The sequence below is a fragment of the Bos javanicus genome, chromosome 2 (genome assembly GCF_032452875.1).
Source record: "Bos javanicus breed banteng chromosome 2, ARS-OSU_banteng_1.0, whole genome shotgun sequence".
Lineage (NCBI taxonomy): Eukaryota > Metazoa > Chordata > Mammalia > Artiodactyla > Bovidae > Bos > Bos javanicus.
Window position 1 is genome coordinate 93,693,478 of NC_083869.1, and position 24,879 is coordinate 93,718,356.

The following is a 24,879-nucleotide window of genomic DNA, read 5'->3' on the forward strand; positions in this document are numbered from 1 at the left end:
CCCTCGTAACCAGTAACCTCAACCTTCCCTCAGACATCTTGGACATATAAAGGAAATGAGAACCCTAGCCAAGATCCTTTCACTCAGAGATTCAGTTCAGTCAGTTCAGTGCACCTATAAGTCCTTGTAAGGATTTTCCTGATTTCAAATCCTCATCTCTAACATCAGTCTTTTTTTCCCCACCACTGTATCCTGTTTATTCCCTAGAAATAAATAAGAAAGTTGTTTTCAAGCCTGAAAATCGCTGAGTCCACATTTACAACCAAGACTCAAATGCTTTTCTGCTTTTGTTTTTTTTGTTTTTTTTTTAACCACATCCAGTAGAGTTAGGCTATAATTTTGGCCAACATCAGTTGACACTTCTAATTTGTGACTTCTATTTATGTAAAGTGAATTAATTGCCAGTTCTATTAATCCTGCAAAACCCATGAATCCCTAATGTTCAGTTTGCTTCAAATGAGTAACAGTGTATTTGTTCCTTCTCAAAGATGACTTCTTGCTGAGCTCCTTTTAGATAACATGCCTTATATCTTGGATGATTTATTCACTTTCATGTTCCCTAGAATTTATTGCTAAAGGTTGATGTGAATACTTACAGTTTGGGCTCTAATATAATCTCCTGAATGGCAATTAATAAATAAAAGATGATTACTATTGTTGATAGAGGAACTAGGCTTCCTCAGATAGTTTTCATCTTCATGTTTTTCCCAAACTTCATGTCAGATCCCTAGGGAGAGATGGTGTAAAATATTTTCTGTAAACTCCAAAGCTTTTACTGTTGCTTTAATACTCCCACACCTCTCTGTTGCTTTTTGTTTTCTTGTCAGAAACAATCTTATTCAGTTTCTGTTTCTTGCACTAACTTTCCTTCTTAGGACTATAAGAAATACACCTCTTTGTAGATTTGGTAGCAGTGTATTCTTACTATTTACTATTTGCAAAGTAGCACCTGAAATTTGTCCCTGAAATTTCTTATTTTTTTTCCTCCTTAATCCCATCTATGTTGCGTATCTTAATGATACACTGTTACCTATAAAATGGAATGTTTATTGTCATCATGTATATTGTTAAAGTGCAAAATTGCCTCCTGTAAGGTAATGGCAACCCACTCCAGTACTCTTGCCTGGAAAATCCCATGGATGGAGGAGCCTGGTGGGCTGCAGTCCGTGGGGTCGCTAGGAGTCGGACACGACTGAGCGACTTCATTTTCACTTTTCACTTTCATGCATTGGAGAAGGAAATGGCAACCCACTCCAGTGTTCTTGCCTGGAGATTCCCAGGGACGGGGGAGCCTGGTGGGCTGCTGTCTATGGGGTCGCACAGAGTCAGACACGACTGAAGCGACTTAGCAGCAGCAGCAGCAGCAGCAAGGTAATGGGAAGCTGAAAAAACAACATCCAGTTTTTGCATTTTTGTCTGTTTAACTAGACCCAGGGCTAATCGAGACTAATGGTCTTAGTTAGAGATAAGGAAACGAGAGACCATTTGAAGTCGCTTCACCATAGTCAAGTAGAGGGTGGAGGCCAAGTACAACTTTGGACAATATAGAGCAGAAAAGGCACAGTGGGGCTTCCTGAAAACAGTTCCCAGCTCTGATGCTTATTAAGTGTGTATCTTTAGACCAGGTATTTCTCTGCCCTCTGCCTGCGTTTCCTCATCTGTAAAATGGGAACAATATTGGCAGTAGCACTACTTCCCTGGTGGCTCAGAGGTTAAAGCATCTGCCTGCAATGTGGGAGACCTGGGTTTGATCCCTGGGTTGGGAAGATCCCCTGGAGAAGGAAATGGCAACCCACTCCAGTACTCTTGCCTGGAGAATCCCATGGATGGAGGAGCCTGGTGGGCTATGGTCCACAGGGTCGCAAAGAGTCGGACACGACTGAGCGACTTGACTTTCACTTTCACTTTCAGTACAGGTAAACCACTTACAACTGGGCTAAGCGCTCTCTGCATTGTTCGCTATTAGCATTATTGTCATTATTTTGACTGTTTTTAACATATTTACAATACATGGGATGGTGTATTTTGTTTTTTAACTCTATGCATGTCTATACAGGCATGACGCCTTTGCTGTACTTCTTTTCTATTCCTTGTACTACCTAGTATTTTCTTAAGCAACTAGTAATAATATTTATGGCAGCAGCATTAGTAGAAGCGAAAATAGTGATCATAGTCAGAAATGATAGAGCTGTTTACTGAGCCTTACTATGTACTAGGCATTGAAGTACCTACTTTATGTTCACAATCCATAAGATGTACTCAATCTGTATCTACTAAAAACTGTAAGGTAGTCTATTTCCAGAAATGCAAGTGTAGCCCCTTCATGACAGTAATCTTTGTAACTGGAGATGATCGTGAGCTTTGGCCCTGGTGGAAAAGAGCCCTGCTAGAATTCCCTCCATCTTTAAAATAATCCTTGTGCTGCTGGTATTTATATAGCATAATCCTGTTACACACAACTGCGAGCCTGACTGTGGGTGGGAATGGAGATCAAGGCATGAGTGAAAAGTGCCAGGTAACAGAGCAAGACAAACCGTACAAATGAAAAATACTATATATCAAAACACAAATTATTAAACTCCACCTAGGCTTTTTTGGAATATTATATCATGCAAAGAAAATTACCCCATTTCCTAGATAATCAAATAGAAATACATATGGAACAGTAAGCATTGACACAGAAAAGTTGTTTTCTTTCCTTGCTTTGCTTTTTCTGTTGACTAAATAAATTGCATTTACTATACAGGAACAGTGCTAGAGTATGATAAAGTGTTTAAGGACAGAAATTAAAATCACTTCAATGCTGTTTGATTTTTGTGCATATTACATTCCTTAATAACTGTAAGAACAATTTTGGAAATAATAAAAGCTACAATGTATGGGAGTGCTTAGAATGAGAACCGTGAAACACTTAGGTGCTAGATGTGTGTGTGGCTATGTGAGTGTGTGTATACACACTCTCATACATATAATCTCTAGAGAGTGCTACAGCTTTTCAAATTCATGTATATGTGTATGTGTGTGTACATAAATATATATATACATATTTATTCTGTATATAACATGTATTATCATTTTAAATCTTCCCACATCTTTATAGAAAAGCAACTAAGGCACTAAGAAGTCAAATATTTGCTCAAAGTCACAAAAAGTGGCAAAGATGAGGTTTAACACCAAGTCCCACCCCCTTAACATCCCTTCCCCTGCCTTTTGAGATAGAACAACAAGCCTTCCTACTCCATCAGGCTGCCTTAGGGGAAAGGTGACCTTTTGCCCTTTTTTCTTTTTTTTCCAGATTCTCCAAGCAAAGATTTTGGTCCAACTCTGGGTTTGAAAAAGTCCAGCTCCTTGGAGAGCCTACAGACCGCAGTTGCCGAGGTCAGGAAGAATGAACTTCCCTTCCACAGGCCTCGGCCACACATGGTCCGCGGCCGGGGCTGCAACGAGAGCTTCCGAGCAGCCATTGACAAATCTTACGATGGACCTGAAGAGTTAGAAGCCGGTACGGCGACACGCTTGCTGAAATGGTTTCTTCCTCTCATTATTATCAGCGAATCATAGGCACGAATGGGTGCTCAACCACAGGGAAAAATGATTTAAGGATCACAATTATATTTTTGATATTAAAAGTAATTCATTTTCCTGATATGTTTTGCCCTTTGGCTTAATGAACATGGAATTGGATAACGCAATATGCAATTTATTTTACAGGCCAACCACTGAAGAATTGTTCTCCTTCAATTTCCTACAAGGACCAACTGTCATTTGCCCTTAGGGTAGCAGCACTAAGTATGCATTTCTTGACATTCTTATTCAAGTCATTAGAAGCAGCCTCAACCCAAGGACTGACTGCATTAATTGCATTGAAACAGCCGGGTTATAGCTGCACTCAGAAACTTCTGGAAATAAACTCACCCTGTTTGTTTCCCAGCATGTCGGCATTCTGAGCTGATCAAGGTTAACAAGCTGCTTTCAGAGAGATCAGCGTTTCAGCCCATATCAAACCTTTTATACTCATGGCTAAGCAACCAGGGCCGTCCACTCCCAACAGCAAAAGCCTTGCGTAACCAGATTTAGGCAGTTGTCTCTTCAAAGGGTACATGTAGCCACGTGGCAGGGTAGAACTCCTGAGTGCTTTGATTTGTTCTTCTCTATTTTAACTTTTCTTGAAATACTGACAGAGGAGCCCCTGACTGCATTGATTTTTTTTTTTTTCCCCTCTTGTGCAGATGGTCTGTCTGATAGGAGCTCTCACTCTGGTCAAGGAGCTCTGAATTGTGAATCTGCCCCTCAGGGGAACTCTGAGCTAGAAAATGCAGAAAATAAAGCCAGGAAAGTCAAAAAAACGAAAGAAAAGGAGAAGAAGAAGGAAAAGGGCAAATTAAAAGTCAAGGAGAAAAAGCAGAAAGAGGGAAATGAAGATCCAGAAAGGAAAATAAAGAAGAAGGGATTTGGTGCCATGCTAAGGTAGGGACCTGCTTTTGACGGCAAAGTTGGGTTACTTTGCTTTGGTTTGGTTTTTTCTCTCCTGATGAAAACACTTATTTGTGTTCACTCAAAAAAAAAAAAAAAAAATGCAAGCTTTCCTTCCTTAACAGCTAGATGCCTAAAAATATTTTTTTAATTGAACTATACTTGATTTACATTGGTGTGTTAATTTCTGCTGTACAACAAAGTGATTCGGTTATAAAAGAAGTATATATATATATATGTGTGTATATATATACATATATATATACACACACACATACACACAGACACATACACACATTCTTTTCCACGATGGTTTATCACAGGGAATTGAATATTATTCCCTCTGCTGTATAGTAGGACATTGCTGTTTATCCATTCTCTATATAATGGTTGTATTCACTAACCCCAAACTCTCAGTCCATCTCTTTCCCACCCTCCCTCATCCTTGGCAATAGCAAGGATGTATATGAGTAACAGACTCTATGTACAGGAGTCTGTTTCTGTCCCATAGATGAATTCATTTGTGTCATATTTTAGATTCCACATATACATGACATCATATATCTGTCTCTCTCTTTCTGACATACCCTGCTTAGTATGATAATCTCTAGTTCTAGCCATGTTGCTGCAAATGGCCTTATTTCATTCTTTTTTATGGCTGAGTAATGTTCCATTGTGTATACATAACACATCTTCTTTATCCATGCATTTGTCAATAGACATTTTGGTTGTTTTCATTCTTGGCTATTGTGAATAATGCTGCTATGAACATAGAGGTGCATATATCTTTTTGAATTATAGTTTTGAATAGATATATGCCCAGGAATGGGATTGCTGGATCATATGTAGATGCTTAAAAATCTTAACTGGTGATTTTGCGTGCTCCTTTTCTGCAAAGACAGAAGGAGCCTTCTTGGTTGGCTTCTGACACTGGTGATGGCAGGAAGCTGCCATAAACATGTTTTGCTGGAGGCATGGGTAGTGCCCAGAGCCTTTGGTACCAGTGCATGATTTGAGTAAAGAAAATGCTTCTTCGTCAACATAGGGAAAGCAAGAGGCAAAGGAGTCTTTTACCTGTGACCTCTAGAATACAGCCTTTGAATCAGAGACAACAGGGTAGATGAACCATACCCTACTCCCACTGTGATTCCAGGTGTGTCCGTGGCCAGGTCTGTGGGCACATCAGCCATCACCTACAGAGGCACTGTGGTGTAGTGGAGAGGTCATTGCATCTGGAGTCAGAGGGCCTTCGTCTGAACCTATCACCTTCCTACACAAACTGCTGGGCATCACACATGTTAAGTACCATCATACACGTTAAGGCTCCTTGAGCCTTGCTTTCCTCAGTTTCAAAATAAGACTGGTCCACTGTTGTCTAACTCAGTGAGACTGTAAGACAGATGTCATAGGCAGCCAGTCTATTGACTAGGCATGGCTCAGCCGGGTGCAATCAGAAACCAACTTTAATTCTTCTCCAACAGCTACCTTCATATATGCCGTGTATATGCTGTCAAGATGCCCACAATTTGATAAAGAAGCACCTCTTTCCATTACTGCCTTTACCTCTATAATATCCCATCTAAGAAAATCTCAATCTCTACCTTTCTGTTCCATGGGCTGAAGATGATCATGGGAGGTGATGGTTGATGGGCAAGTTTTGCATCTCTTATTAAACCCTTAAGAGATGCCTTTCTTAAGAATGCTGAGTGGTATTTGTCATCAGATGTTCTCAGTTAAGGGTCTTCAACTGAAATTTTAGTGAAACAGAAAGTTCCATTCCATATCTGTTATTCATATATATATATATATATATATATATATATTCTCTCTCTCCCTCTCTCCCTCTCTCCCTCCCTGTTTGTGTGTGTGTGTGTGTGTGTATACGTACATGTGACCTTGAAACTGCAAAGTGACATTTAGGGACACACATAATCTAGACACGGGACAAATCTCTAAAAAACCCTTGTTTTCCCTGATGGTTTCTATGGTTTTATCTATCCATTTACCAATTAAAATGTTAAACCTGCCCGTATTCTGGGTAACTATCATGACTGCTATTAGATAATCATCCTTGATAATAATGATAACACAGAACTGTAGTATATTTAGATGAGAATCGCCTTTGCAGTCGTGGAGTTCAGAGATTAAAAATGCAGACTGTATTTGTCACTCTGATGCCAACCCTGGCTTCTGTGCTTTCTCTCTAGGTAACATTGGGCAAGTTACTTAATCTCGTTCTGTGTCATCTAAAAAATGGGAATAACAATAAAATCTATTATTAAGAGAATTATAGCTGCTTAATTATATGTAACTTGCTTAGAACAATGCCTGGCAAGTAACAAATATTCAATAAATGTTCATTATCACAGTAAGTAGAATAATGGCTTCCCTAAAGATTTTCATGTCCCAATTTGTAGTACCTGTGAGCATGTTATATTGCCTGGCAAAGGAGAAGTGAGGTTGCAGGTAGAATTGAGTTTTCTGTTCAGCTGGCCTTAGGATAAGGAAATTATCCTGAATTTCCACCAGTGGGCGTATGGCAAAAACAAGGGGTCTTAAAAGTGGAAGGGCTTCCCCAGTGGTACAGTGGATGGCAATCCACCTGCCAGTTTAGGAGACATGGGTTCAATCCATGTTCTGGGAAGATCCCACATGCTGCAGAGCATCTAAGCCCACACAATGAGCCTGAGCTCCAGAGCCCGGGAGCCACAACTACTGAAGGTCAGCACCTAGAGCCCATGCTCTGCAACAAGAGAACCCACCGCAATGAGAAGCCCGCATACCGCAACTAGAGAAAAAGCCCATGCAGCAACAGTTTCAGCACAGCCAAAATTAAACAGATAAAAAAAATTTTAAAAGAAGATGTGACTGTGGAAGATACAGAGAAATGCAATATGTAGCTGGAGGGACTGTGAGCCAAGGACTGTGGGCAGCCTCTAGAAGGTGGGAAGGACAGAGCAATGGATTCTCTCTGGAGAACTTCCAGATGGGAACACAGCCTGCCAACCCATTAATTTCAGCCCATTTTTGTTGTTTAAGCCACTCAGTATATGGCGGTTTTTGCAGCATCAGTAGAAAAACATATTGCTATTATCATAATTATTAATACTTTACAATATTAATTTATAAGGTTAAAAAATCCTCTTTAAAGTGCTAAAGAAAAATACTATAAAGATTTAACTACAGTAGTCTGTAAATAGAAAAACTATTATAGCTTCACATTTCCCATTTTCTAGAATATTACTAAATTAAACTTTAACTCTGTATTTTATTTCAGATGATGTGAGTTGGCAGGTTCATACTCCACTGCCCAGAATACAGAGCTGGCTCTTCCTGTCGTTGTCCAATGTTTGCTGTGTTTTCCTCTGATAGAAATCACAGGTCCTAGATTCTTGAGACATCTAGTAATTCAGATTTTATTTCCTTGCCCTATTTTAGAAAAATTAAGATCTGAAAGGTGGTGTTTGATTTTATCTCCGGTGTAAAAATAGCAACTGTTTTCCGTAGCCTTTTGCATCCGAGTTTGTGAGCATATTGGAGATGCTGCTACATGCACATTTTCAACAAGAAAGAACACAAAAGCTGTTACCATTAGCCAACAGACTTTGCTTTAACTCTCATCTGTTGTTCAGATGCTATTGACTTAGTTACTTATTTAAAAAAAAAAATTGATTGCTCTAAGGATCTCAAGGAGTTAGATATGTGGTTTAAATATGTATAATTTTGTTCCGGTATCTGCACTTCAGACACCCTCCTGAACATGGGGCTTTAGTATAGATTATGTAGCTGTGCCATGTACAATGATGCTTGGCCAAGGGCGTGAGCAGGGACCAAATTTCTGCCTCCCTGTCCTTCCCTCACCACACATCATGGAAGTGTAATTGTGGTAGCGGTAGCTTTGCTCTTGCTCGTGGGAAGTTAAGTGTCGTGTGCTTTTCTGCTATTCTCTGGTCGCTTTGTGTTGATGCCATGTAATAGCACAGTTTAGCTCAGTTAATTTAACCTATTTCCTATCATTTTGAAAAACTTATGGGAGATCTCATTAATTCATACCTTTATATGTATTGTCCGGCTCCAGTATGCTTTGTTGATTTCAGAATTAGTTCCTTGCAATTTCACCTATGGCTCTTACATAGGCTATGACTTATTGTGGGAAAATATGCAGCTTAAGAACCTACCAATTTTGGTAGTTTCCCTCTATACTCTGTTTTACCTGCTGTTGAAAGAGAATTTTAGAGGATCAAGGTGCTTACATTTTTTTCATTTTGTGTTTCTTGTATTCTTCATGGCACTACCCTGCAGAAAAGACCACCAGTGAGTGGCTCCTTGCAACCAAAGGGTGAAGTCCAAAACCCCTCAATAAACAACCTCATAGCTATCAGCCCTATCCACCTTCCTGGGGTCTAACAGATATTTTCTAGCACTAAAAACATATATATAATATCCTTTGGCTAAGAAAATCTTGCCCTGTTTATAGCAAAAACCCAAAGTCAGTCCTTGATTTCTTAATTATTTAATAAACTTGTCAATCCTTATATTCTTGAAACTGAATTCTGTCAGTTTAATTGTGTTTGAAATCCATTCCTTTACATCATAGCCACTATCATCTACTCTTGGTATTATAGACCACTCACTTTAAAACGCTTCAGATGGTCAGCTTGTTCTGGACCTAAATGGAAAGATTCAATGTCCATCAAGTACCTTCTTCTATACCGTTGGTGTGCCCAGGAAACTTTTTTGATTGATTAACAAAGAACAAAGAGTAAAACCTGCTACTAAGAATTTCATTTCTGTCTTTTAGTATTTTGCCCATACTCATTTGATCACTAACATCGTTGAATGCCTCCTCTTTGTCAAAAGCGTTCATAATTATTCTTCACTTACATCAGATCAGATGAGTTGCTCAGTTGTGTCTGACTCTTTGCGACCCCATGAATCACAGCGCGCCAGGCCTCCCTGTCTATCGCCAACTCCCAGAGTTCACTCAGACTCATGTCCATCGAGTCAGTGATGCCATCCAGCCATTTCATCCTCTGTCATCCCCTTCTCCTCCTGCTCCCAATCCCTCCCAGCATCAGAGTCTTTTCCAATGAGTCAACTCTTCGCATGAGGTGGCCAAAGTACTGGAGTTTAAGCTTTAGCATCATTCCTTCCAAAGAAATCCCAGGACTGATCTCCTTCAGAATGGACTGGTTGGATCTCCTTGCAGTCCAAGGGACTCTCAAGAGTCTTCTCCAACACCACAGTTCAAAAGCATCAATTCTTCGGCACTCAGCCTTCTTCACAGTCCAACTCTCACATCCATACGTGACCACAGGAAAAACCACAGCCTTGACTAGACGAACCTTTATTGCCAAAGTAATGTCTCTGCTTTTCAATATGCTATCTAGGTTGGTCATAACTTTCCTTCCAAGAAGAAAGCATCTTTTAATTTCATGGCTGCAGTCACCATCTGCAGTGATTTTGGAGCCCAGAAAAATAAAGTCTGACACTGTTTCCACTGTTTCCCCATCTATTTCCCATGAAGTGATGGGACCAGATGCCATGATCTTTGTTTTCTGAATGTTGAGCTTTAAGCCAACATTTTCACTCTCCACTTTCACTTTCATTAAGAGGCTTTTGAGTTCCTCTTCACTTTCTGCCATAAGGGTGGTGTCATCTGCATATCTGAGGTTATTGATATTTCTCCCAGCAATCTTGATTCCAGCTTGTGTTTCTTCCAGTCCACCGTTTCTCATGATGTACTCTGAATACAAGTTAAATAAACAGGGTGACAATATACAGCCTTGACGTACTCCTTTTCCTATTTGGAACCAGTCTGTTGTTCCACGTCCAGTTCTAACTGTTGCTTCTTGACCTGCATACAAATTTCTCAGGAGGCAGATCAGGTGGTCTGGTATTCCCATCTCTTTCAGAATTTTCCACAGTTGATTGTGATCCACACAGTCAAAGGCTTTGGCATAGTCAATAAAGCAGAAATAGATGTTTTTCTGGAACTCTCTTGCTTTTTCCATGATCCAACGGATTTTGGCAATTTGATCTCTGGTTCCTCTGCCTTTTCGAAAACCAGCTTGAACATCAGGAAGTTCACGGTTCACATATTGCTGAAGCCTGGCTTGGAGAATTTTGAGCATTACTTTACTAGCGTGTGAGATGAGTGCAATTGTGCGGTAGTTTGAGCATTCTTTGGCATTACCTTTCTTTGGGATTGGAATGAAAACTGACCTTTTCCAGTCCTGTGGCCACTGCTGAGTTTTCCAAATTTGCTGGCATAATGAGTGCAGCACTTTCACAGCATCATCTTTCAGGATTTGGAATAGCTCAACTGGAATTCTGTCACCTCCACTAGCTTTGTTCGTAGTGATGCTTTCTAAGGCCCACTTGACTTCACATTGCAGGATGTCTGGCTCTAGGTGAGTGATCACACCATCGTGATTATCTTGGTCGTGAAGATCTTTTTTGTACAGTTCTTCTGTGTATTCTTGCCATCTCTTCTTAATATCTTCTGCTTTTGTTAGGTCCATACCATTTCTGTCCTTTATCGAGCCCATCTTTGCATGAAATGTTCCTTTGGTATCTCTGATTTTCTTGAAGAGATCTCTAGTCTTTCCTATTCTGTTGTTTTCCTCTATTTCTTTGCATTGATCGCTGAAGAAGGCTTTCTTGTGTCTTCTTGCTATTCTTTGGAACTCTGCATTGAGATGTTTATATCTTTCCTTTTCTCCTTTGCTTTTCGCGTCTCTTCTTTTCACAGCTATTTGTAAGGCCTCCCCAGACAGCTATTTTGCTTTTTTGCATTTCTTTTCCATGGGGATGGTCCTGATCCCTGTCTCCTGTACAGTGTCACAAACCTCATTCCATAGTTCATCAGGCACTCTATCTATCAGATCTAGGCCCTTAAATGTATTTCTCACTTCCACTGTATAATCATAAGGGATTTGATTTAGGTCATACCTGAATAGTCTACTGGTTTTCCCTACTTTCTTCAATTTAAGTCTGAATTTGGCAATAAGAGGTTCATGGTCTGAGCCACAGTCAGCTCCTGGTCTTGTTTTTGCTGACTGTATAGAGCTTCTCCATCTTTGGCTGCAAAGAATATAATCAATCTGATTTCGGTGTTGACCATCTGGTGATGTCTCATGTATAGAGTCTTCTCTTGTGTGGTTGGAAGAGGGTGTTTGCTATGACCAATGTGTTGTCTTGGTAAAACTCTAGTAGCCTTTGCCCTGCTTCATTCCGTATTCCAAGGCCAAATTTGCCTGTTACTCCAGGTGTTTCTTGACTTCCTACTTTTGCATTCCAGTCCCCTACAATGAAAAGGACATCTTTTTTGGGTGTTAGTTCTAAAAGGTCTTGTAGGTCTTCATAGAACCGTTCAACTTCAGCTTCTTCAGCGTTACTGGTTGGGACATAGACTTGGATTACTGTGATATTGAATGGTTTGCCTTGGAAACGAACAGAAATCATTCTGTCGTTTTTGAGATTGCATCCAAGTACTGCATTTCGGACTCTTTTGTTGACCATGATGGCTACTCCATTTCTTCTGAGGGATTCCTGCCCACAGTAGTAGATATAATGGTCATTTGAGTTAAATTCACCCATTCCAGTCCATTTCAGTTCGCTGACTCCTAGAATGTCGACATTCACTCTTGCCATCTCTTGTTTGACCACTTCCAATTTGCCTTGATTCATGGACCTGACATTCCAGGTTCCTATGCAATATTGCTCTTTACGGCATCGGACCTTGCTTCTATCACCAGTCACATCCACAGCTGGGTATTCTTTTTGCTTTGGCTCCATCCCTTCATTCTTTCTGGAGTTATTTCTCCACTGATCTCCAGTAGCATATTGGGCCCCTACTGACCTGGGGAGTTTCTCTTTCAGGATCCTATCATTTTGCCTTTTCATACTGTTCATGGGGTTCTCAAGGCAAGAATACTGAAGTGGTTTGCCATTCCCTTCTCCAGTGGACCACATTCTGTCAGATCTCTCCACCATGACCTGCCCATCTTGGGTTGCCCCATGGGCATGGCTTAGTTTCATTGAGTTATACAAGGCTGTGGTCCTAGTGTGATTAGATTGACTACCTTTCTGTGAGTATGGTTTCAGTGTGTTTGCCCTCTGATGCCCTTTGCAACACCTACCGTCTTTCTTGGGTTTCTCTTACCTTGGACGTGGGGTATCTCTTCACGGCTGCTCCAGCAAAGCACAGCCTTACCTTGAACGAGGGGTATCTCCTCACCGCTGCCCTTCCTGATTTCAACGTGGGATAGCTCCTCTAGGCCCTCCTGTGCCTGCGCAGCCAGGGCTCCTTGGACTTGGGGTACTTACATAACCACCATTTAGTAAGGGCCTTCTTTACATCAGACTTCCCTGATATAAACAGAGACCTGCAATGCGAGAGACCTGTGTTTGATCCCTGGGTCAGGAAGATCCCTTGGAGAAGGGAATGGCAACCCACTCTAGTATTCTTGCCTGGAGAATTCCATGGACGGAGGAGCCTGGCAGGATACAGTCCATGAGACACGACTGAGCAACTAACACTTTCACTTGCATCAGGCACTGTTCTAGGCACTGGGCATACAGCGATAAATTGCTTCTTTAATGGTACTTTTTTTTATCTTAAAAAGGGAGGGAAGAATCAGAGACTTTTTAATTTCTTGTGGTGAGTTTAAGTCAAAACAAAACATCATACAACATGTGAACTGCCTGTAACAGTGAATTTCCCATGGAGTGATGGGATGTTTGCCTAGGATACATACAACTTGAAGGAATCAGCAGTCAATTTATATGGTGCTGAACAAGATCTCCAGGCCATGGCTCTTGTGGAATTTATATCTCAGTGAGGGAGAGAAAAATGAACAACTCACTCAAAATCACTGAGATTATTTCAGGCTGTATTAGGTGCTAAGAAAAAGGTAAAATCAGAAGAGATGGTATCATTGCACCTTCAGCGACTGTCTACCAGCCTGACAGAGTATGCACCTGCCCAGGCCACACTGAATTTCCAGCAGCTACATTATCAGAACTTAGCACACCAGGGCACTCATGCCAGATCACTTTATGTCTGCTTTTTTTTTTTTTTTAGCATATGAGCATGGGAAGATTATTTTTAAACCAATTTCACATAAAGCTGTAACAGAGAGTCAACCCAAATTGTATCTGTTTTAGTACATACGATACCTGAAGTATCATTTTGAAGGTGATGATACTTCATACCTAATATAAACATTTTGAAGGCAGGTGGTCTGTGTTCTGAATGGTGAACTTGATTTGTAGCTGTTTATATTAACTCTGTTTCTCCCAGCCCACCAGTTGGATATTTTTTTATTATTTCATCTTAACCCAGCTAATGCAGGTATACACTGGTTTAGTTTCTACAACAAAATACCTAAATCATGAACCCTAATGACAAAGGTATTTTTTAGAACACAGAGGAAAAACTTTTATTTCTAAGCTTTGGAAATTGGAAAGCATCTGTTTCATCCATTTTATACCAAAATAGACTACAAGCATGCCTCGTTTTATTGTACTTCACTTATTTTGCTTTGGAGATGTAATTTTTACAAATTGAAGGTTTGTGATAACCCTGCATTGAGCAAGTCTATCGGTGTCATTTTTCAAATAGCATTTGTTCAGTTCATTTCTTTATGTCACATTTTCATCATTCATGCAGTAGTTCAGGCTTTTTCGTTATTATTTATCTGTTATGGTGATCTCTGATGATCGTTAGCCTATTTTAGCAATAAAGTATATTTTAATTAAATGTGCATTGTTTCTTAGACATAATGCTACTGCACATTTAATAGACCACAGTATACTATAAACAGGGCTTCCCTGATAGCTCAGTTGGTAAAGAATCCGCCTGCAATGCAGGAGACCCCGGTTCAATTCCTGGGTTGGGAAGATCCACTGGAGAAGGGATAGGTTAACACTCCAGTATTTCTGGGCTTCCCTTTGTGGCTCAGCTGGTAAAGAATCCGCCTACAATGTAGGAGACCTGGGTTGGGAAGGCTACCCACTCCAGTATTCTGGCCTAGAGAATTCCATGGACTGTATAGTCCATGGGGGTCACAAAGAGTCAAACACGACTGAGTGACTTGCATTTTACTTTCACTTTCATACTATAAACATAACTTTTATATGCCCTGGGAAGCCAAAAAAGTTGTGTGACTTGTTTTAATGTGATATCATTGCCGTAATCTGGAACCAAACCCACAATATCTGCCTGTAAATATCTTATTGAAACTAGGGAAGCTCTATATTATGACATCTGCTGTGAATTATTTAAAAGAGAATACTCCTACACACATAGACACACACACACACACACACACAGACACCCTCGTCCACCACCACAAACAACCCAGACATCACCACCATCAAATTAACTCTTAACTGAGTTGAAAATCTGCCAGTTACAAGCTCTGTGGCCTTCATTAATCCCTTGGAGTCTCAGTCTACTCATAAGTAAACTGGGGATAATAATGTATACTCTCTGAATTGTTGTGAAGTTTAAGTTCAGCAGTTTCTGTGAGCAAAACACTCAGTGTGGTTCCTGACCTAGTAGATTTCCTTTCTTGTCTTCCATCAAGGGACCAAACCTCAGACAGCCAACCCTCAGATATTGCCTTTCACTTGTAACCCACTAAATTTTGCTTTCATTTTTCTCTTTCCCTCTAATTGCTGTTGTGTATTTCAGGCAGACATGCTGTCTTAAGCCTGGACAGTTTTGTGTAGGAAACTCTAAGAAGTAATGATAAAACTGAAATCATTCACTCATTTATATTTTATAAACTTTGGGTCACCCTCTTCTAAATGTAACCATAAACTATTTTCAAAGGTTATTTCATCTCTTAATGATGAATAACTTCATATCAAATTAAGTCAGCGAAATTATCTACTGCTAAATACAAATAGAAAATGAACTCAGATGGAGAATAATTATTTTGTTTTGTTTTGCTTTCCTTTTTTTTTTTTTCCCTTGTCCAGTATTTCAGACCAGAATGTATGGATGGGTTTCAGACTTGATATTCTTAACCCATGGCTCAGAGTTATTTCACTGGACTGCCTTGGAAGTTGTCTTATAATACATGACCCATAAAGATACATTTTGACTTGATTTTTAAATTAGGTTAGATAGACTGAATACTTAAGTCTCCAGGGAGCATGACATACCTGTCATACTTTCTTCTCCTTACCTTGATCCCATAATGGCTGTTACAGGTCTCGTGTACAATAACTGTAATGCACTCATGCCTGTCATTACCTCTTTCCAGATACTGGTTGTGAAGTGTCTGGTTATCCCTGCAACTTTATGGGTGTGAAGGGTAACCTAGCTTATGCAGCCAGGCCAGGGAAATTGTAACAGTCATTTCCCCAAAGGCAGAAGGCCCACCACAGACTAGCGTTAAGGTGCTTGGTTTCATGAAGTAGAGGCCAGTTGGAAACATGAAATTTCAGATGAAAAATGAAAGCCAGAGTAGGTCAGAGTTCATAATTCAGCTTCCAGCTGGATATAGAAATACATTGAAAACACAGAGATTTGTACATCAGGGTAAAATGGCTGCATATATTAAATCTGAAAGAAATATAGGACTGTGACAAAAATAAATAAATAAATTTGCATGTCAAAGGCTACTCCTGGTGCAGCCATCCATTCTCCTCCATGGCTGCCTCTGATTGCTGATTGGCGAGGGAAAGAAAGAGAAGCTGAAAGCACATTGGAATGTGGTTAGGCTCACTTTTTGCCTCTTTGGTAACTCTGAATTTTCTCACCTCACCATCCATCTTAAATTATTTAAGTTTCTCTTCCACAGTATGAGCCATGAATATTTCGTTTCTTGGTTTGTTAATTTGCCAATTTTCCTTTGAGCTAAGTGCCCCAGCAATTTTAATTTTTCATTCAAGTTGGGAAGAGCAATGACCCCTTTTTTTTTCATTATTATTATCACAGGCGTAGACTCAGAATGCTCCTTTTTACGGCCAGCAGTGTTAAGCCCATAATGGAATTGCAAAGTAGAGAATATAATATACTGATATTGACTTCCATTAAACCCAGTGGTGTGATAGCTGATAATATTTATATATTTATGTATCATACATCCTAGCTTTTGTTCGTTTGCAACTAAGCACCAGAGGGGAAAATTAGCATCATAATATGAGTAGATTGTGAACAGGAGAATACAAAGAATTGGAGAAGGGAGTCTTTATGAATAGGGCAAATGATATAAGATGATGAAAAAAGATGCAAGCATGGTACCTAAAAAGTATAAGTGCAATTTGGATCAAACACATTTAGGACTGCTTGGTCAGCATTTATTTCTTAACTAAAAGACAACCCAGAGATAGACAGGCTACTCTGATAGACTGAGTTCAGACAAATGAGCTGCTATGGTGCCCAGCATGCAGTTTGTTTGGTGTCTTGACTTTAATAATTTTTTTTTGACTGTTAAGTATGTCTGCAAATATTTGTCATTCTTTTTTTCTGGGGGAGGGTGTGAGTATGTGTTCAGTGGAGGAGTGAGGGGCATTGATGGAGTTCATTAATATAAAAGTGCACGGTTAGCTTGTTTTCAAACTCATTTTAAAAGCTGATTGCTGTTATCGCCTTCCCCTCCCACCCTATGTAAGTTTGATTACTTGGTAGTTCTGTTTATGGGTGTCCAAGGCAAGATGATTTTCTCATACATATCACAATAAAAAATGATCACGTAGAATGTCAACCAAAAGGCTACTTGTTTAATTAGGGTTCCCTTCTCCTCTTAATGTGCATGCATAGCGCCCATTAACGTTAATGTGAATTACAAAAGAGTACTGAAGAAGAATAGGCCGTTTACCTCGGTCCTTCTCTTGGATAATGAGGTTTAGATTTGTTAACAGATCAGAACAAAAGTCCAGTGGAAAAAATTGGCTTAACTTTTAAAGAAATTGATATGCTAAAAAGAACTTTCACAAGCACTAAAGTGGAAGCTACACGTTAATAAACTTCATTAGCATCTCAGGTGAAATATAATCATTTAAAATGCTGGATTAATAAAATGCAAAGGATTTCCTAATGGACTTATTTGCATACTCATATTAAATAACTAATAAAACATATTAACAACAGTTTTATTCATGTATATAAACACTGGTAAGTTCCTCGTTGAGGCTGTATTTGCTAATTTGCTTTGTACCATGTCCAGCACAATGTCATGTCCTTGCAGAATGTTGACTTAATACTATTAGATAATGACATGTATAGATTTAATCATTTGCATGGAGGAAAAATGGAATTAGTTCTTTACTTAGCACCTTTTATCTGAGCACCTCAATATGATTTACTAACATCTATCTTCCAGATGCATGGGAGATGAACTGGGCAAGCAGTAAAGAATGAGACTGGAGAAGTGAGACAGCCTACCTGGAGACAGACTTTGAACTGATAACAATACCAAGACCCCTCTTGATCACTGCTTCTATTGTATTAGCATTTAAACATTCGTTGACACCAGCCATAATTCTGTGTATACTTTCATACACGTGAGATATACAAGTATTATTAGGTCCCACATCTAGAATTTTCATTTTAACCATGCTAAATAGCATCTACCAGAATTTTGGAGACAGTCCAGTTTTGTTTCTCCAGCTAGCTGCTGGTCATTTCTGCATGGTGGCCCAGCCTCACCTCAGCTTCAACATGTCTGAAATCTATTTCATCATTCACACATCTAAGTCACAAGTTCATCCTGACTCCCTTGAATCTGTCTGAGATTCTGCCAGGAATCCCATGACATCCGGGATGCCTCCCTCTTCCTATTCCCATTCTTCCATCATCCAGCAATCCTGTTGATACTCACAAAATGCTCTCTCTTCCATTTGGGTCTGTTTTTTTTTTTTTTTTTTTCCATTTCTACTGCCATACTCTAATTACCATGTTTGTCTGCTGTGGCTAGACTGCTTTCATAGATGCCTAACCAACTTGTGTGCTTTCTTCCTTTCTTCATTCCAGTTCATCCCAGGCATGACCACCAATCATTCACTCATTCAGTTATCAGACATTCAATGAACACCTTGTGCCCTCAGGTATGATATAGAACAGTGGCAAAGAGCAGCGCCTCCAGAATCATTCTGTTTAGGTTCAAATCCCAGCTCTGCTTCTTTCAACAACTACTAAACCACTCTGCACTTCAATTTTCTCCTTTGTGTGATGATTCCCAATTATGTGCTGCTGCTACTGCTAAGTCACTTCAGTCGTGTCTGACTCTGTGCGACCCCATAGACGGCAGCCCACCAGGCTCCCCCGTCCCGGGGATTCTCCAGGCAAGAACACTGGAGTGGGTTGCCATTTCCTTCTCCAATGCATGAAAGTGAAAAGTGAAAGTGAAGTCGCTCAGTCGTGTCTGACTCAGTGACCTCATGGACCTCAGCCTACTAGGCTCCTCTGTCCATAGTATTTTCCAGGCAAGAGTACTGGAGTGGGGTGCCATTGCCTTCTCCGTCCCAATTATCTAGTAGTTCTCAAAAATCCAGCTGTACTCTAGAGTCATCAACAGAGCTTGTTAAAGTTATGAATCACTGGACTTCATCATCAGAGATTCTGATTCATTAGTTCTAGACTAGGACCTGGGATTCCCTGATGTTTCTTTTGCATCCAACCCCAGGAACCTCCATTTGGGAACTACTGACTCATTAAAATAAAATTAGTTTGGCATTCAGTACCCTCTATATTCTTATTCCAATTTCTTTTTTTCCTATTAAAAAATGTTGGCCACCCTGCCTGGCCTGCAGTTTCTTAGTTTCCCAACCAGGTTTTGAACCTGCACCCCCCTGCAGTGTATGGGAAGAGTCTTAACCACTGGACTGCCAAGGATGTCCCTCCAGCTTATTTTTCCATCATTGATTTTTCTTGTTCATTTCTGCAAACTCACCACTCCAGCCAGATTGCTCACTGTTACCCTCAAACAAGCTTTATGGAGCCCTAAGTTGCCCCTCTCTTGAGCTCATCCCTCTTCCTTCTCTCTGAGTCCTCCCAGGCCTCTGAACACACCTTCAGCCCCATTTCCATGGTCCTTCTTTGACCTGCGTGTCTCTCTTTCTCATCAATACTTTTATAGTCCGTGTCTCCTCATTCAGTACTTCCCATAGGCTGACTCGGCTTTTAGTTTGGGTTTTACATGTTTGTCTCATGTTCTCAGTGGGATTGTAAATTCCTTTAAACACACGGACTTTCTCATCATACTTTTCACAGTGTTGGCCTTTAATAAGGTTGTGCTGATTGGCTGGCTTATATGATGTGCTAATTGGAGTAGACTTATTTGAATATTAATGTGTAGTGCCCTTTAGTCATTCTAGATAATAGTATTGAAAATAATGAAAATAGTGGAAGTGGCCCAAAAATAAGAAAGAGGGCAAACTGTATTAGGATTTTGTTTTTTTTTTCCTCCTTGAAGTAAATGTTGAAGGATGAGTTACCTGGTAATAATAACCAGCTGTTCACCATTGCCATTGAGGACAGGGCTAGAGATACTGAGCCAAAATCACTATCAGAAAAACACATGAGGTTAGATAGAAAAAGAAGATGATCGTTAAGCACTGGAATGAGGTTTCTGAATAGGTTATGGAATTGACCTCCCTAACAGTAGGAAAGATGAATATCCATCTAAAATGGTATGAAAAAATTAGCCAATCAGTTCATTACTTTAGTGTCTATTAAATGTTACTCTGGGGAAATTCAGAAAAAGATATACAACATGAACCCTTTACTTAAACTTACTATCTAATTAAGATAACCCATAAATATGAAATTACTAGCCATGAAAATAGGATTTAAAATTAAAAGCAAATTGTGAAGCTAGGATCATAGTTGTGGTTCGAATTCAGCTGTATACCTCGAACCCCTGTCTACCTCTCCATTCCTAGAAAAACAAACCCAAGCCTTTTTTCAATAAATAAGTTTTGAACATATCTTTCTTTCTTTTTTTTTTTTTTTAATTTTAGAGTTTAGATTTATTTAGGGCCATTTGCACATGTTCACAGAATAGTTTACCCCCACAAATGACAAGACAGCTCCCCTTCAGCGAGTCCCTGTATTCTGCTTTACTTATAGCAAGAGGATAACATTAAACGTGGAAGCTTTTGATTTGTGGCACCAGATGATGGTCTACACAGGACATCCTTCAAAAACTACAATTAGGGATCCACCTAGCTTTTCAGCAGTACAAGCTCGATTGAGGTTTTCTGGCCTATTTGCTTGACATTTGTGTTTTATGCCTTGGAACTTCCTTCTGATGGCATCCTTGGAGCTCGCATAGATCATTTTACTCTTCAGAGGAGACAGTTCTGGTGCCACAGGAAAAACATCAACTCCTCTTTTCTGGATTCCTTTGTTTCAAAGCCTGTATCATACAGAGCATATCAACAATCTTTTTCAGGAAGCATCCCCACAAAATGCTTCAAAGGATCGGTTTTGGTGACACCAACATCTCCCACCAAGAACATATCTTTCCATACTGATTTTTTAGGTTGAGTGGAGCAGTCCCCAGTCTTTTTTGAAATAATTTATTCAATGCTATCGACCAAGCAACAACAAGGAACACAACAAACATGTTGAAAGTAAAACCAATCTGTTATTTCTTTTCTTTCCTGAGATTTCTTTCATTCATACAACAAATATTGATTGTCAAATGAGTGTTGTTTTCAGTTTGAAGATAACGACAGTAAACAAGTCAGATATATTCTCTTGTTACACTTTCCTTAAAGTGTGGAAGGGTTTTATTAAAGTGACAGAAACTTCATTAAACTCCTTTTAAATAACCAGAGCATCCCTGAATCCCATAAAATTATGGTTAACACATTTGCAGTGTACTTAGTAAAAATATCAAAAATGAAATGTCTCAATATCTGAACTTAGCTGTGTAACTGCCTTCTTGAATGGAAGTTTTTCTCTGCCTGAGAGATATGTACTTTTTGTTGTTGTTCAGTCACTAAGTCATGTCCAACTCTTTATGACCCCACTGACTGAAGCACACCAGGCTTCCCTATCCTTCACTGTTTCCTGGAGTTTGCTCAAACTCATGCCCATCAAATCAGTGATGCCATCCAACCATCTCATCCTCTGTGGTCTCCTTCTCCTCCTGCCTTCAATCCTTCCCAGCATCAGGGTCTATTTGTCATATATATTTGCAATACATGTGTAAATTATCATTGTGATCATCAACTACTTGACTGTTGGCTGAAAATGATTAAAATATATGTCTGTAGACTTAAACAGATAAAGATTGAAGTCTGAAAAGTCAGTTTCACAGGTGAATTGGAGGAAATAGCCCAAGACTGTTAACCTTTACCCTGCCAAAGTAGGAAATCTAATTAGAGGCAAACAGAAAAATTTGCCCTTTAAACATTTTCATGCTCAGTGTGTTATTTGGTCTATGTTGAGGTGTCCAGATTATTCTAGTTTGAGCACTGAGAAACCCATCCCAGGGAATCTCCTCATTTTAAGCAAATTGGGTGAGTGGATCATCCTAGTTTGCATTTCCATTAGATCTGGTGATCCTCACTTTCCCTCCCCACCTTTTGTTTATGTGCCGCTAGGTAGTCATAACTACATAACATAGTGAGAGTTGGACCATAAAGAAAGCTGAGCACTGAAGAATTGATTCTTTTGAACTGTAGTGGTGGAGAAAACTCTCAAGAATCCCTTGGACTGCAAGGAGATCAAACCAGTCAATCCTAAAGGAAATCAACCCTGAATATTCATTGGAAGGACTAATGCTGAAGCTGAAGCTGCAATACTTTGGCCACCTGATGTGAAAAACTGATTCCTTAGAAAAGACCCTGATGCTGGGAAAGATTGAAGGCAGGAGGAGAATGGGATGACAGAGGATGAGAAGGTTGGATGGTATCACCACCTCGATGGACATGAGTTTGAGCAAGCTCCAGGAGTTGGTGATGGACAGGGAGGCCTGGCATGCTGCAGTCCACAGGGTCACAAAATCAACACAACTGAGCGACTGAACTGAACTGAACTGCTATAGTCATAAAAGTTCTTTGAAAAGCAAAACTGAAAAGTAATTTTAATACTACTCATTTAAAATATTTATGCTACAAATAGAATATGTATATAAAAGAGCAAAAGCTATAAAAGAAAACTTGAGTGTACTCTTCCATTGTCTTAGTTTTTTTGTGCTTGTCTATATCTGAACCTCTCTCTAGTCTCCTAAGGCTTTCTCAGTATCTGAAAAAAAGCCACTTAGCCCCAGAAATCAAAGTAGAAATGTTTCAGCAGAGAATGACTAAAAGCAGCACCCCACATGCCCACAAAAGAATTCTTTAAACCATTATGTAATTCAAGACTCAAGAGAAAGCTGGAGGGTACATCGACCAGAAATAATGGTTTGCAACTGTGATTGCTGACAAAATCACCAGTGAACAGTAAAAACCCTAATTCTGGGGCTTTTGGTATTAGTTCCTCCCATTGATAGGTTTCTTCTCCCCCAGGGACTGTAATTTTCCACTTTAAATTTGAACGCTAGTCAATGTATAGTAGAAAATCAATAACATGGATTTGTTCTGCCTTCCTTTTTGCCTCCTGGAATTTTCAGAGTATGTGAAAGAAGAGGTTTTATGATGAAGATGGACTATAAAATGAAAGCAGTGACTTTGACCAATATTCTAGATTTTTGACCAAGACACATACCCTAGATTACCCATTTCCTCCATGCTCCTGCCATTCCCTCTTTATCCCCACTCTTCCAGGGTATTTAATGTCCACTGTGATATGATTACTGACACATTTTTGTAAAGACTTTCCAGCAAACTAATTGGAATTTGCTATCTAAATATCTTCCTATTTATTCTTCCTTCTCCATTTACTTTTGTTTTACTATTTTCAGTTGCAACTTCCTCCCCCATGTTATGACTTGAGTAGGGAAAAGTAAAGGAAGAAACTCACAACAACACAAGCATAATCCATAAACCTAAGATTTCAGTGTATACAGATGATCGTTTTTGCGTTGTTAAAAATTAGCAAGATTGCCAAGGAACCTCGGCAGCAAATACAGATGTGGCGACCCAGTAGGTTGCCCTCACTTTCTCAGGCAGACTCAGCTCCTTCCCCTGACAGTTTGACTCCTTTGGTCAGCCTTCTGAAGCCAGCTCACCCAGCTCCTTTTCAATCTCAACATGCTAAGGCCGCACTTTGTGGAAAAGTCTGATTATTCTGGACTTGCCTTGGAACGGTAGTTTCCACAGGTCTTGTATCATCTTGGGCACGAAAGCCACCTCCTAAGAATTATTCTTTTCCCTGTATCTCTGCCTTGACTTCATTCTCCCTCTCTTTCTCTTTCCTTCGTGTCTTCTCATAAAGGTAACCCAGTTCTCAGGTTCCTCCAGGTTCTTGTCTCCTGAATAAAACCCAGAAATAGATTGATTATCAGCGGTCTCTCCTCCAACCCTGGTCAGCTTTGTGTAATTGCTCTTCACTTTGGGTTTCTGGTAGCCCCACCACAGAACTTAGTAAACTATGGAGCTCTGAGTAGCTATGACTTTTAAACGAAGTGCTACCTTCCCTACCAAGATAACCTTACTCTGGAGTCTGCCTGGTAGCACTGCCTCATATATTTGGTGCTCTGTAGAGCCCATGGCCTGATGGGATTCCAACCCCATCATCATAGACATCCCTGGTATAATGAAACTTAGTTTCTCTGACAGGTCACACCCGCAACACTAGCTCCCGGCTCCATCTTCAGCCTCATATGTCTCAGATCAGATCAGATCAGTCGCTCAGTCGTGTCCGACTCTTTGTGACCCCATGAATCGCAGCACGCCAGGCCTCCCTGTCCATCATGAACTCCCGGAGTTCACTCAGACTCATGTCATTGAGTCAGTGATGCCATCCAGCCATCTCATCCTCTGTCGTCCCCTTCTCCTCTTGCCCCCAATCCCTCCCAGCATCAGAGTCTTTTCCAATGAGTCAACTCTTCACATGAGGTAGCCAAAGTACTGGAGTTTCAGCTTTAGCATCATTCCTTCCAAAGAAATCCCAGGGCTGATCTCTTTTAGAATGGACTGGTTGGATCTCCTTGCAGTCCAAGGGACTCTCAAGAGTCTTCTCCAACACCTCAGTTCAAAAGCATCAATTCTTCGGCACTCAGCCTTCTTCACAGTCCAACTCTCACATCCATACATGACCACAGGAAAAACCATAGCCTTGACTAGACGAACCTTTATTGCCAAAGTAATGTCTCTGCTTTTGAATATGCTATCTAGGTTAGTCATAACTTTCATTCCAATGAGCAAGCGTCTTTTAATTTCATGGCTGCAGTCACCATCTGTAGTGATTTTGGACCCCAGAAAAATAAAGTCTGACACTGTTTCCACTGTTTCCCCATCTATTTCCCATGAAGTGATGGGACCGGATGCCGT

The 24,879-nt window shown here is 40.1% G+C and overlaps 1 protein-coding gene across 2 annotated transcripts in view; it reads left to right on the plus strand.

Annotated features, from left to right (window-relative positions):
- The window catches only part of PARD3B (par-3 family cell polarity regulator beta), a 1,151,446-nt gene that overhangs the window by 811,476 nt on the left and 315,091 nt on the right, over nucleotides 1-24,879 (plus strand). For both annotated transcript variants that reach the window (XM_061382241.1, XM_061382248.1), the window contains exons 17-18: nucleotides 3,296-3,502; nucleotides 4,230-4,467. In XM_061382241.1, coding sequence (XP_061238225.1) covers nucleotides 3,296-3,502; nucleotides 4,230-4,467 — 445 coding nt within the window. The remainder of the gene's footprint in view (nucleotides 1-3,295; nucleotides 3,503-4,229; nucleotides 4,468-24,879) is intronic.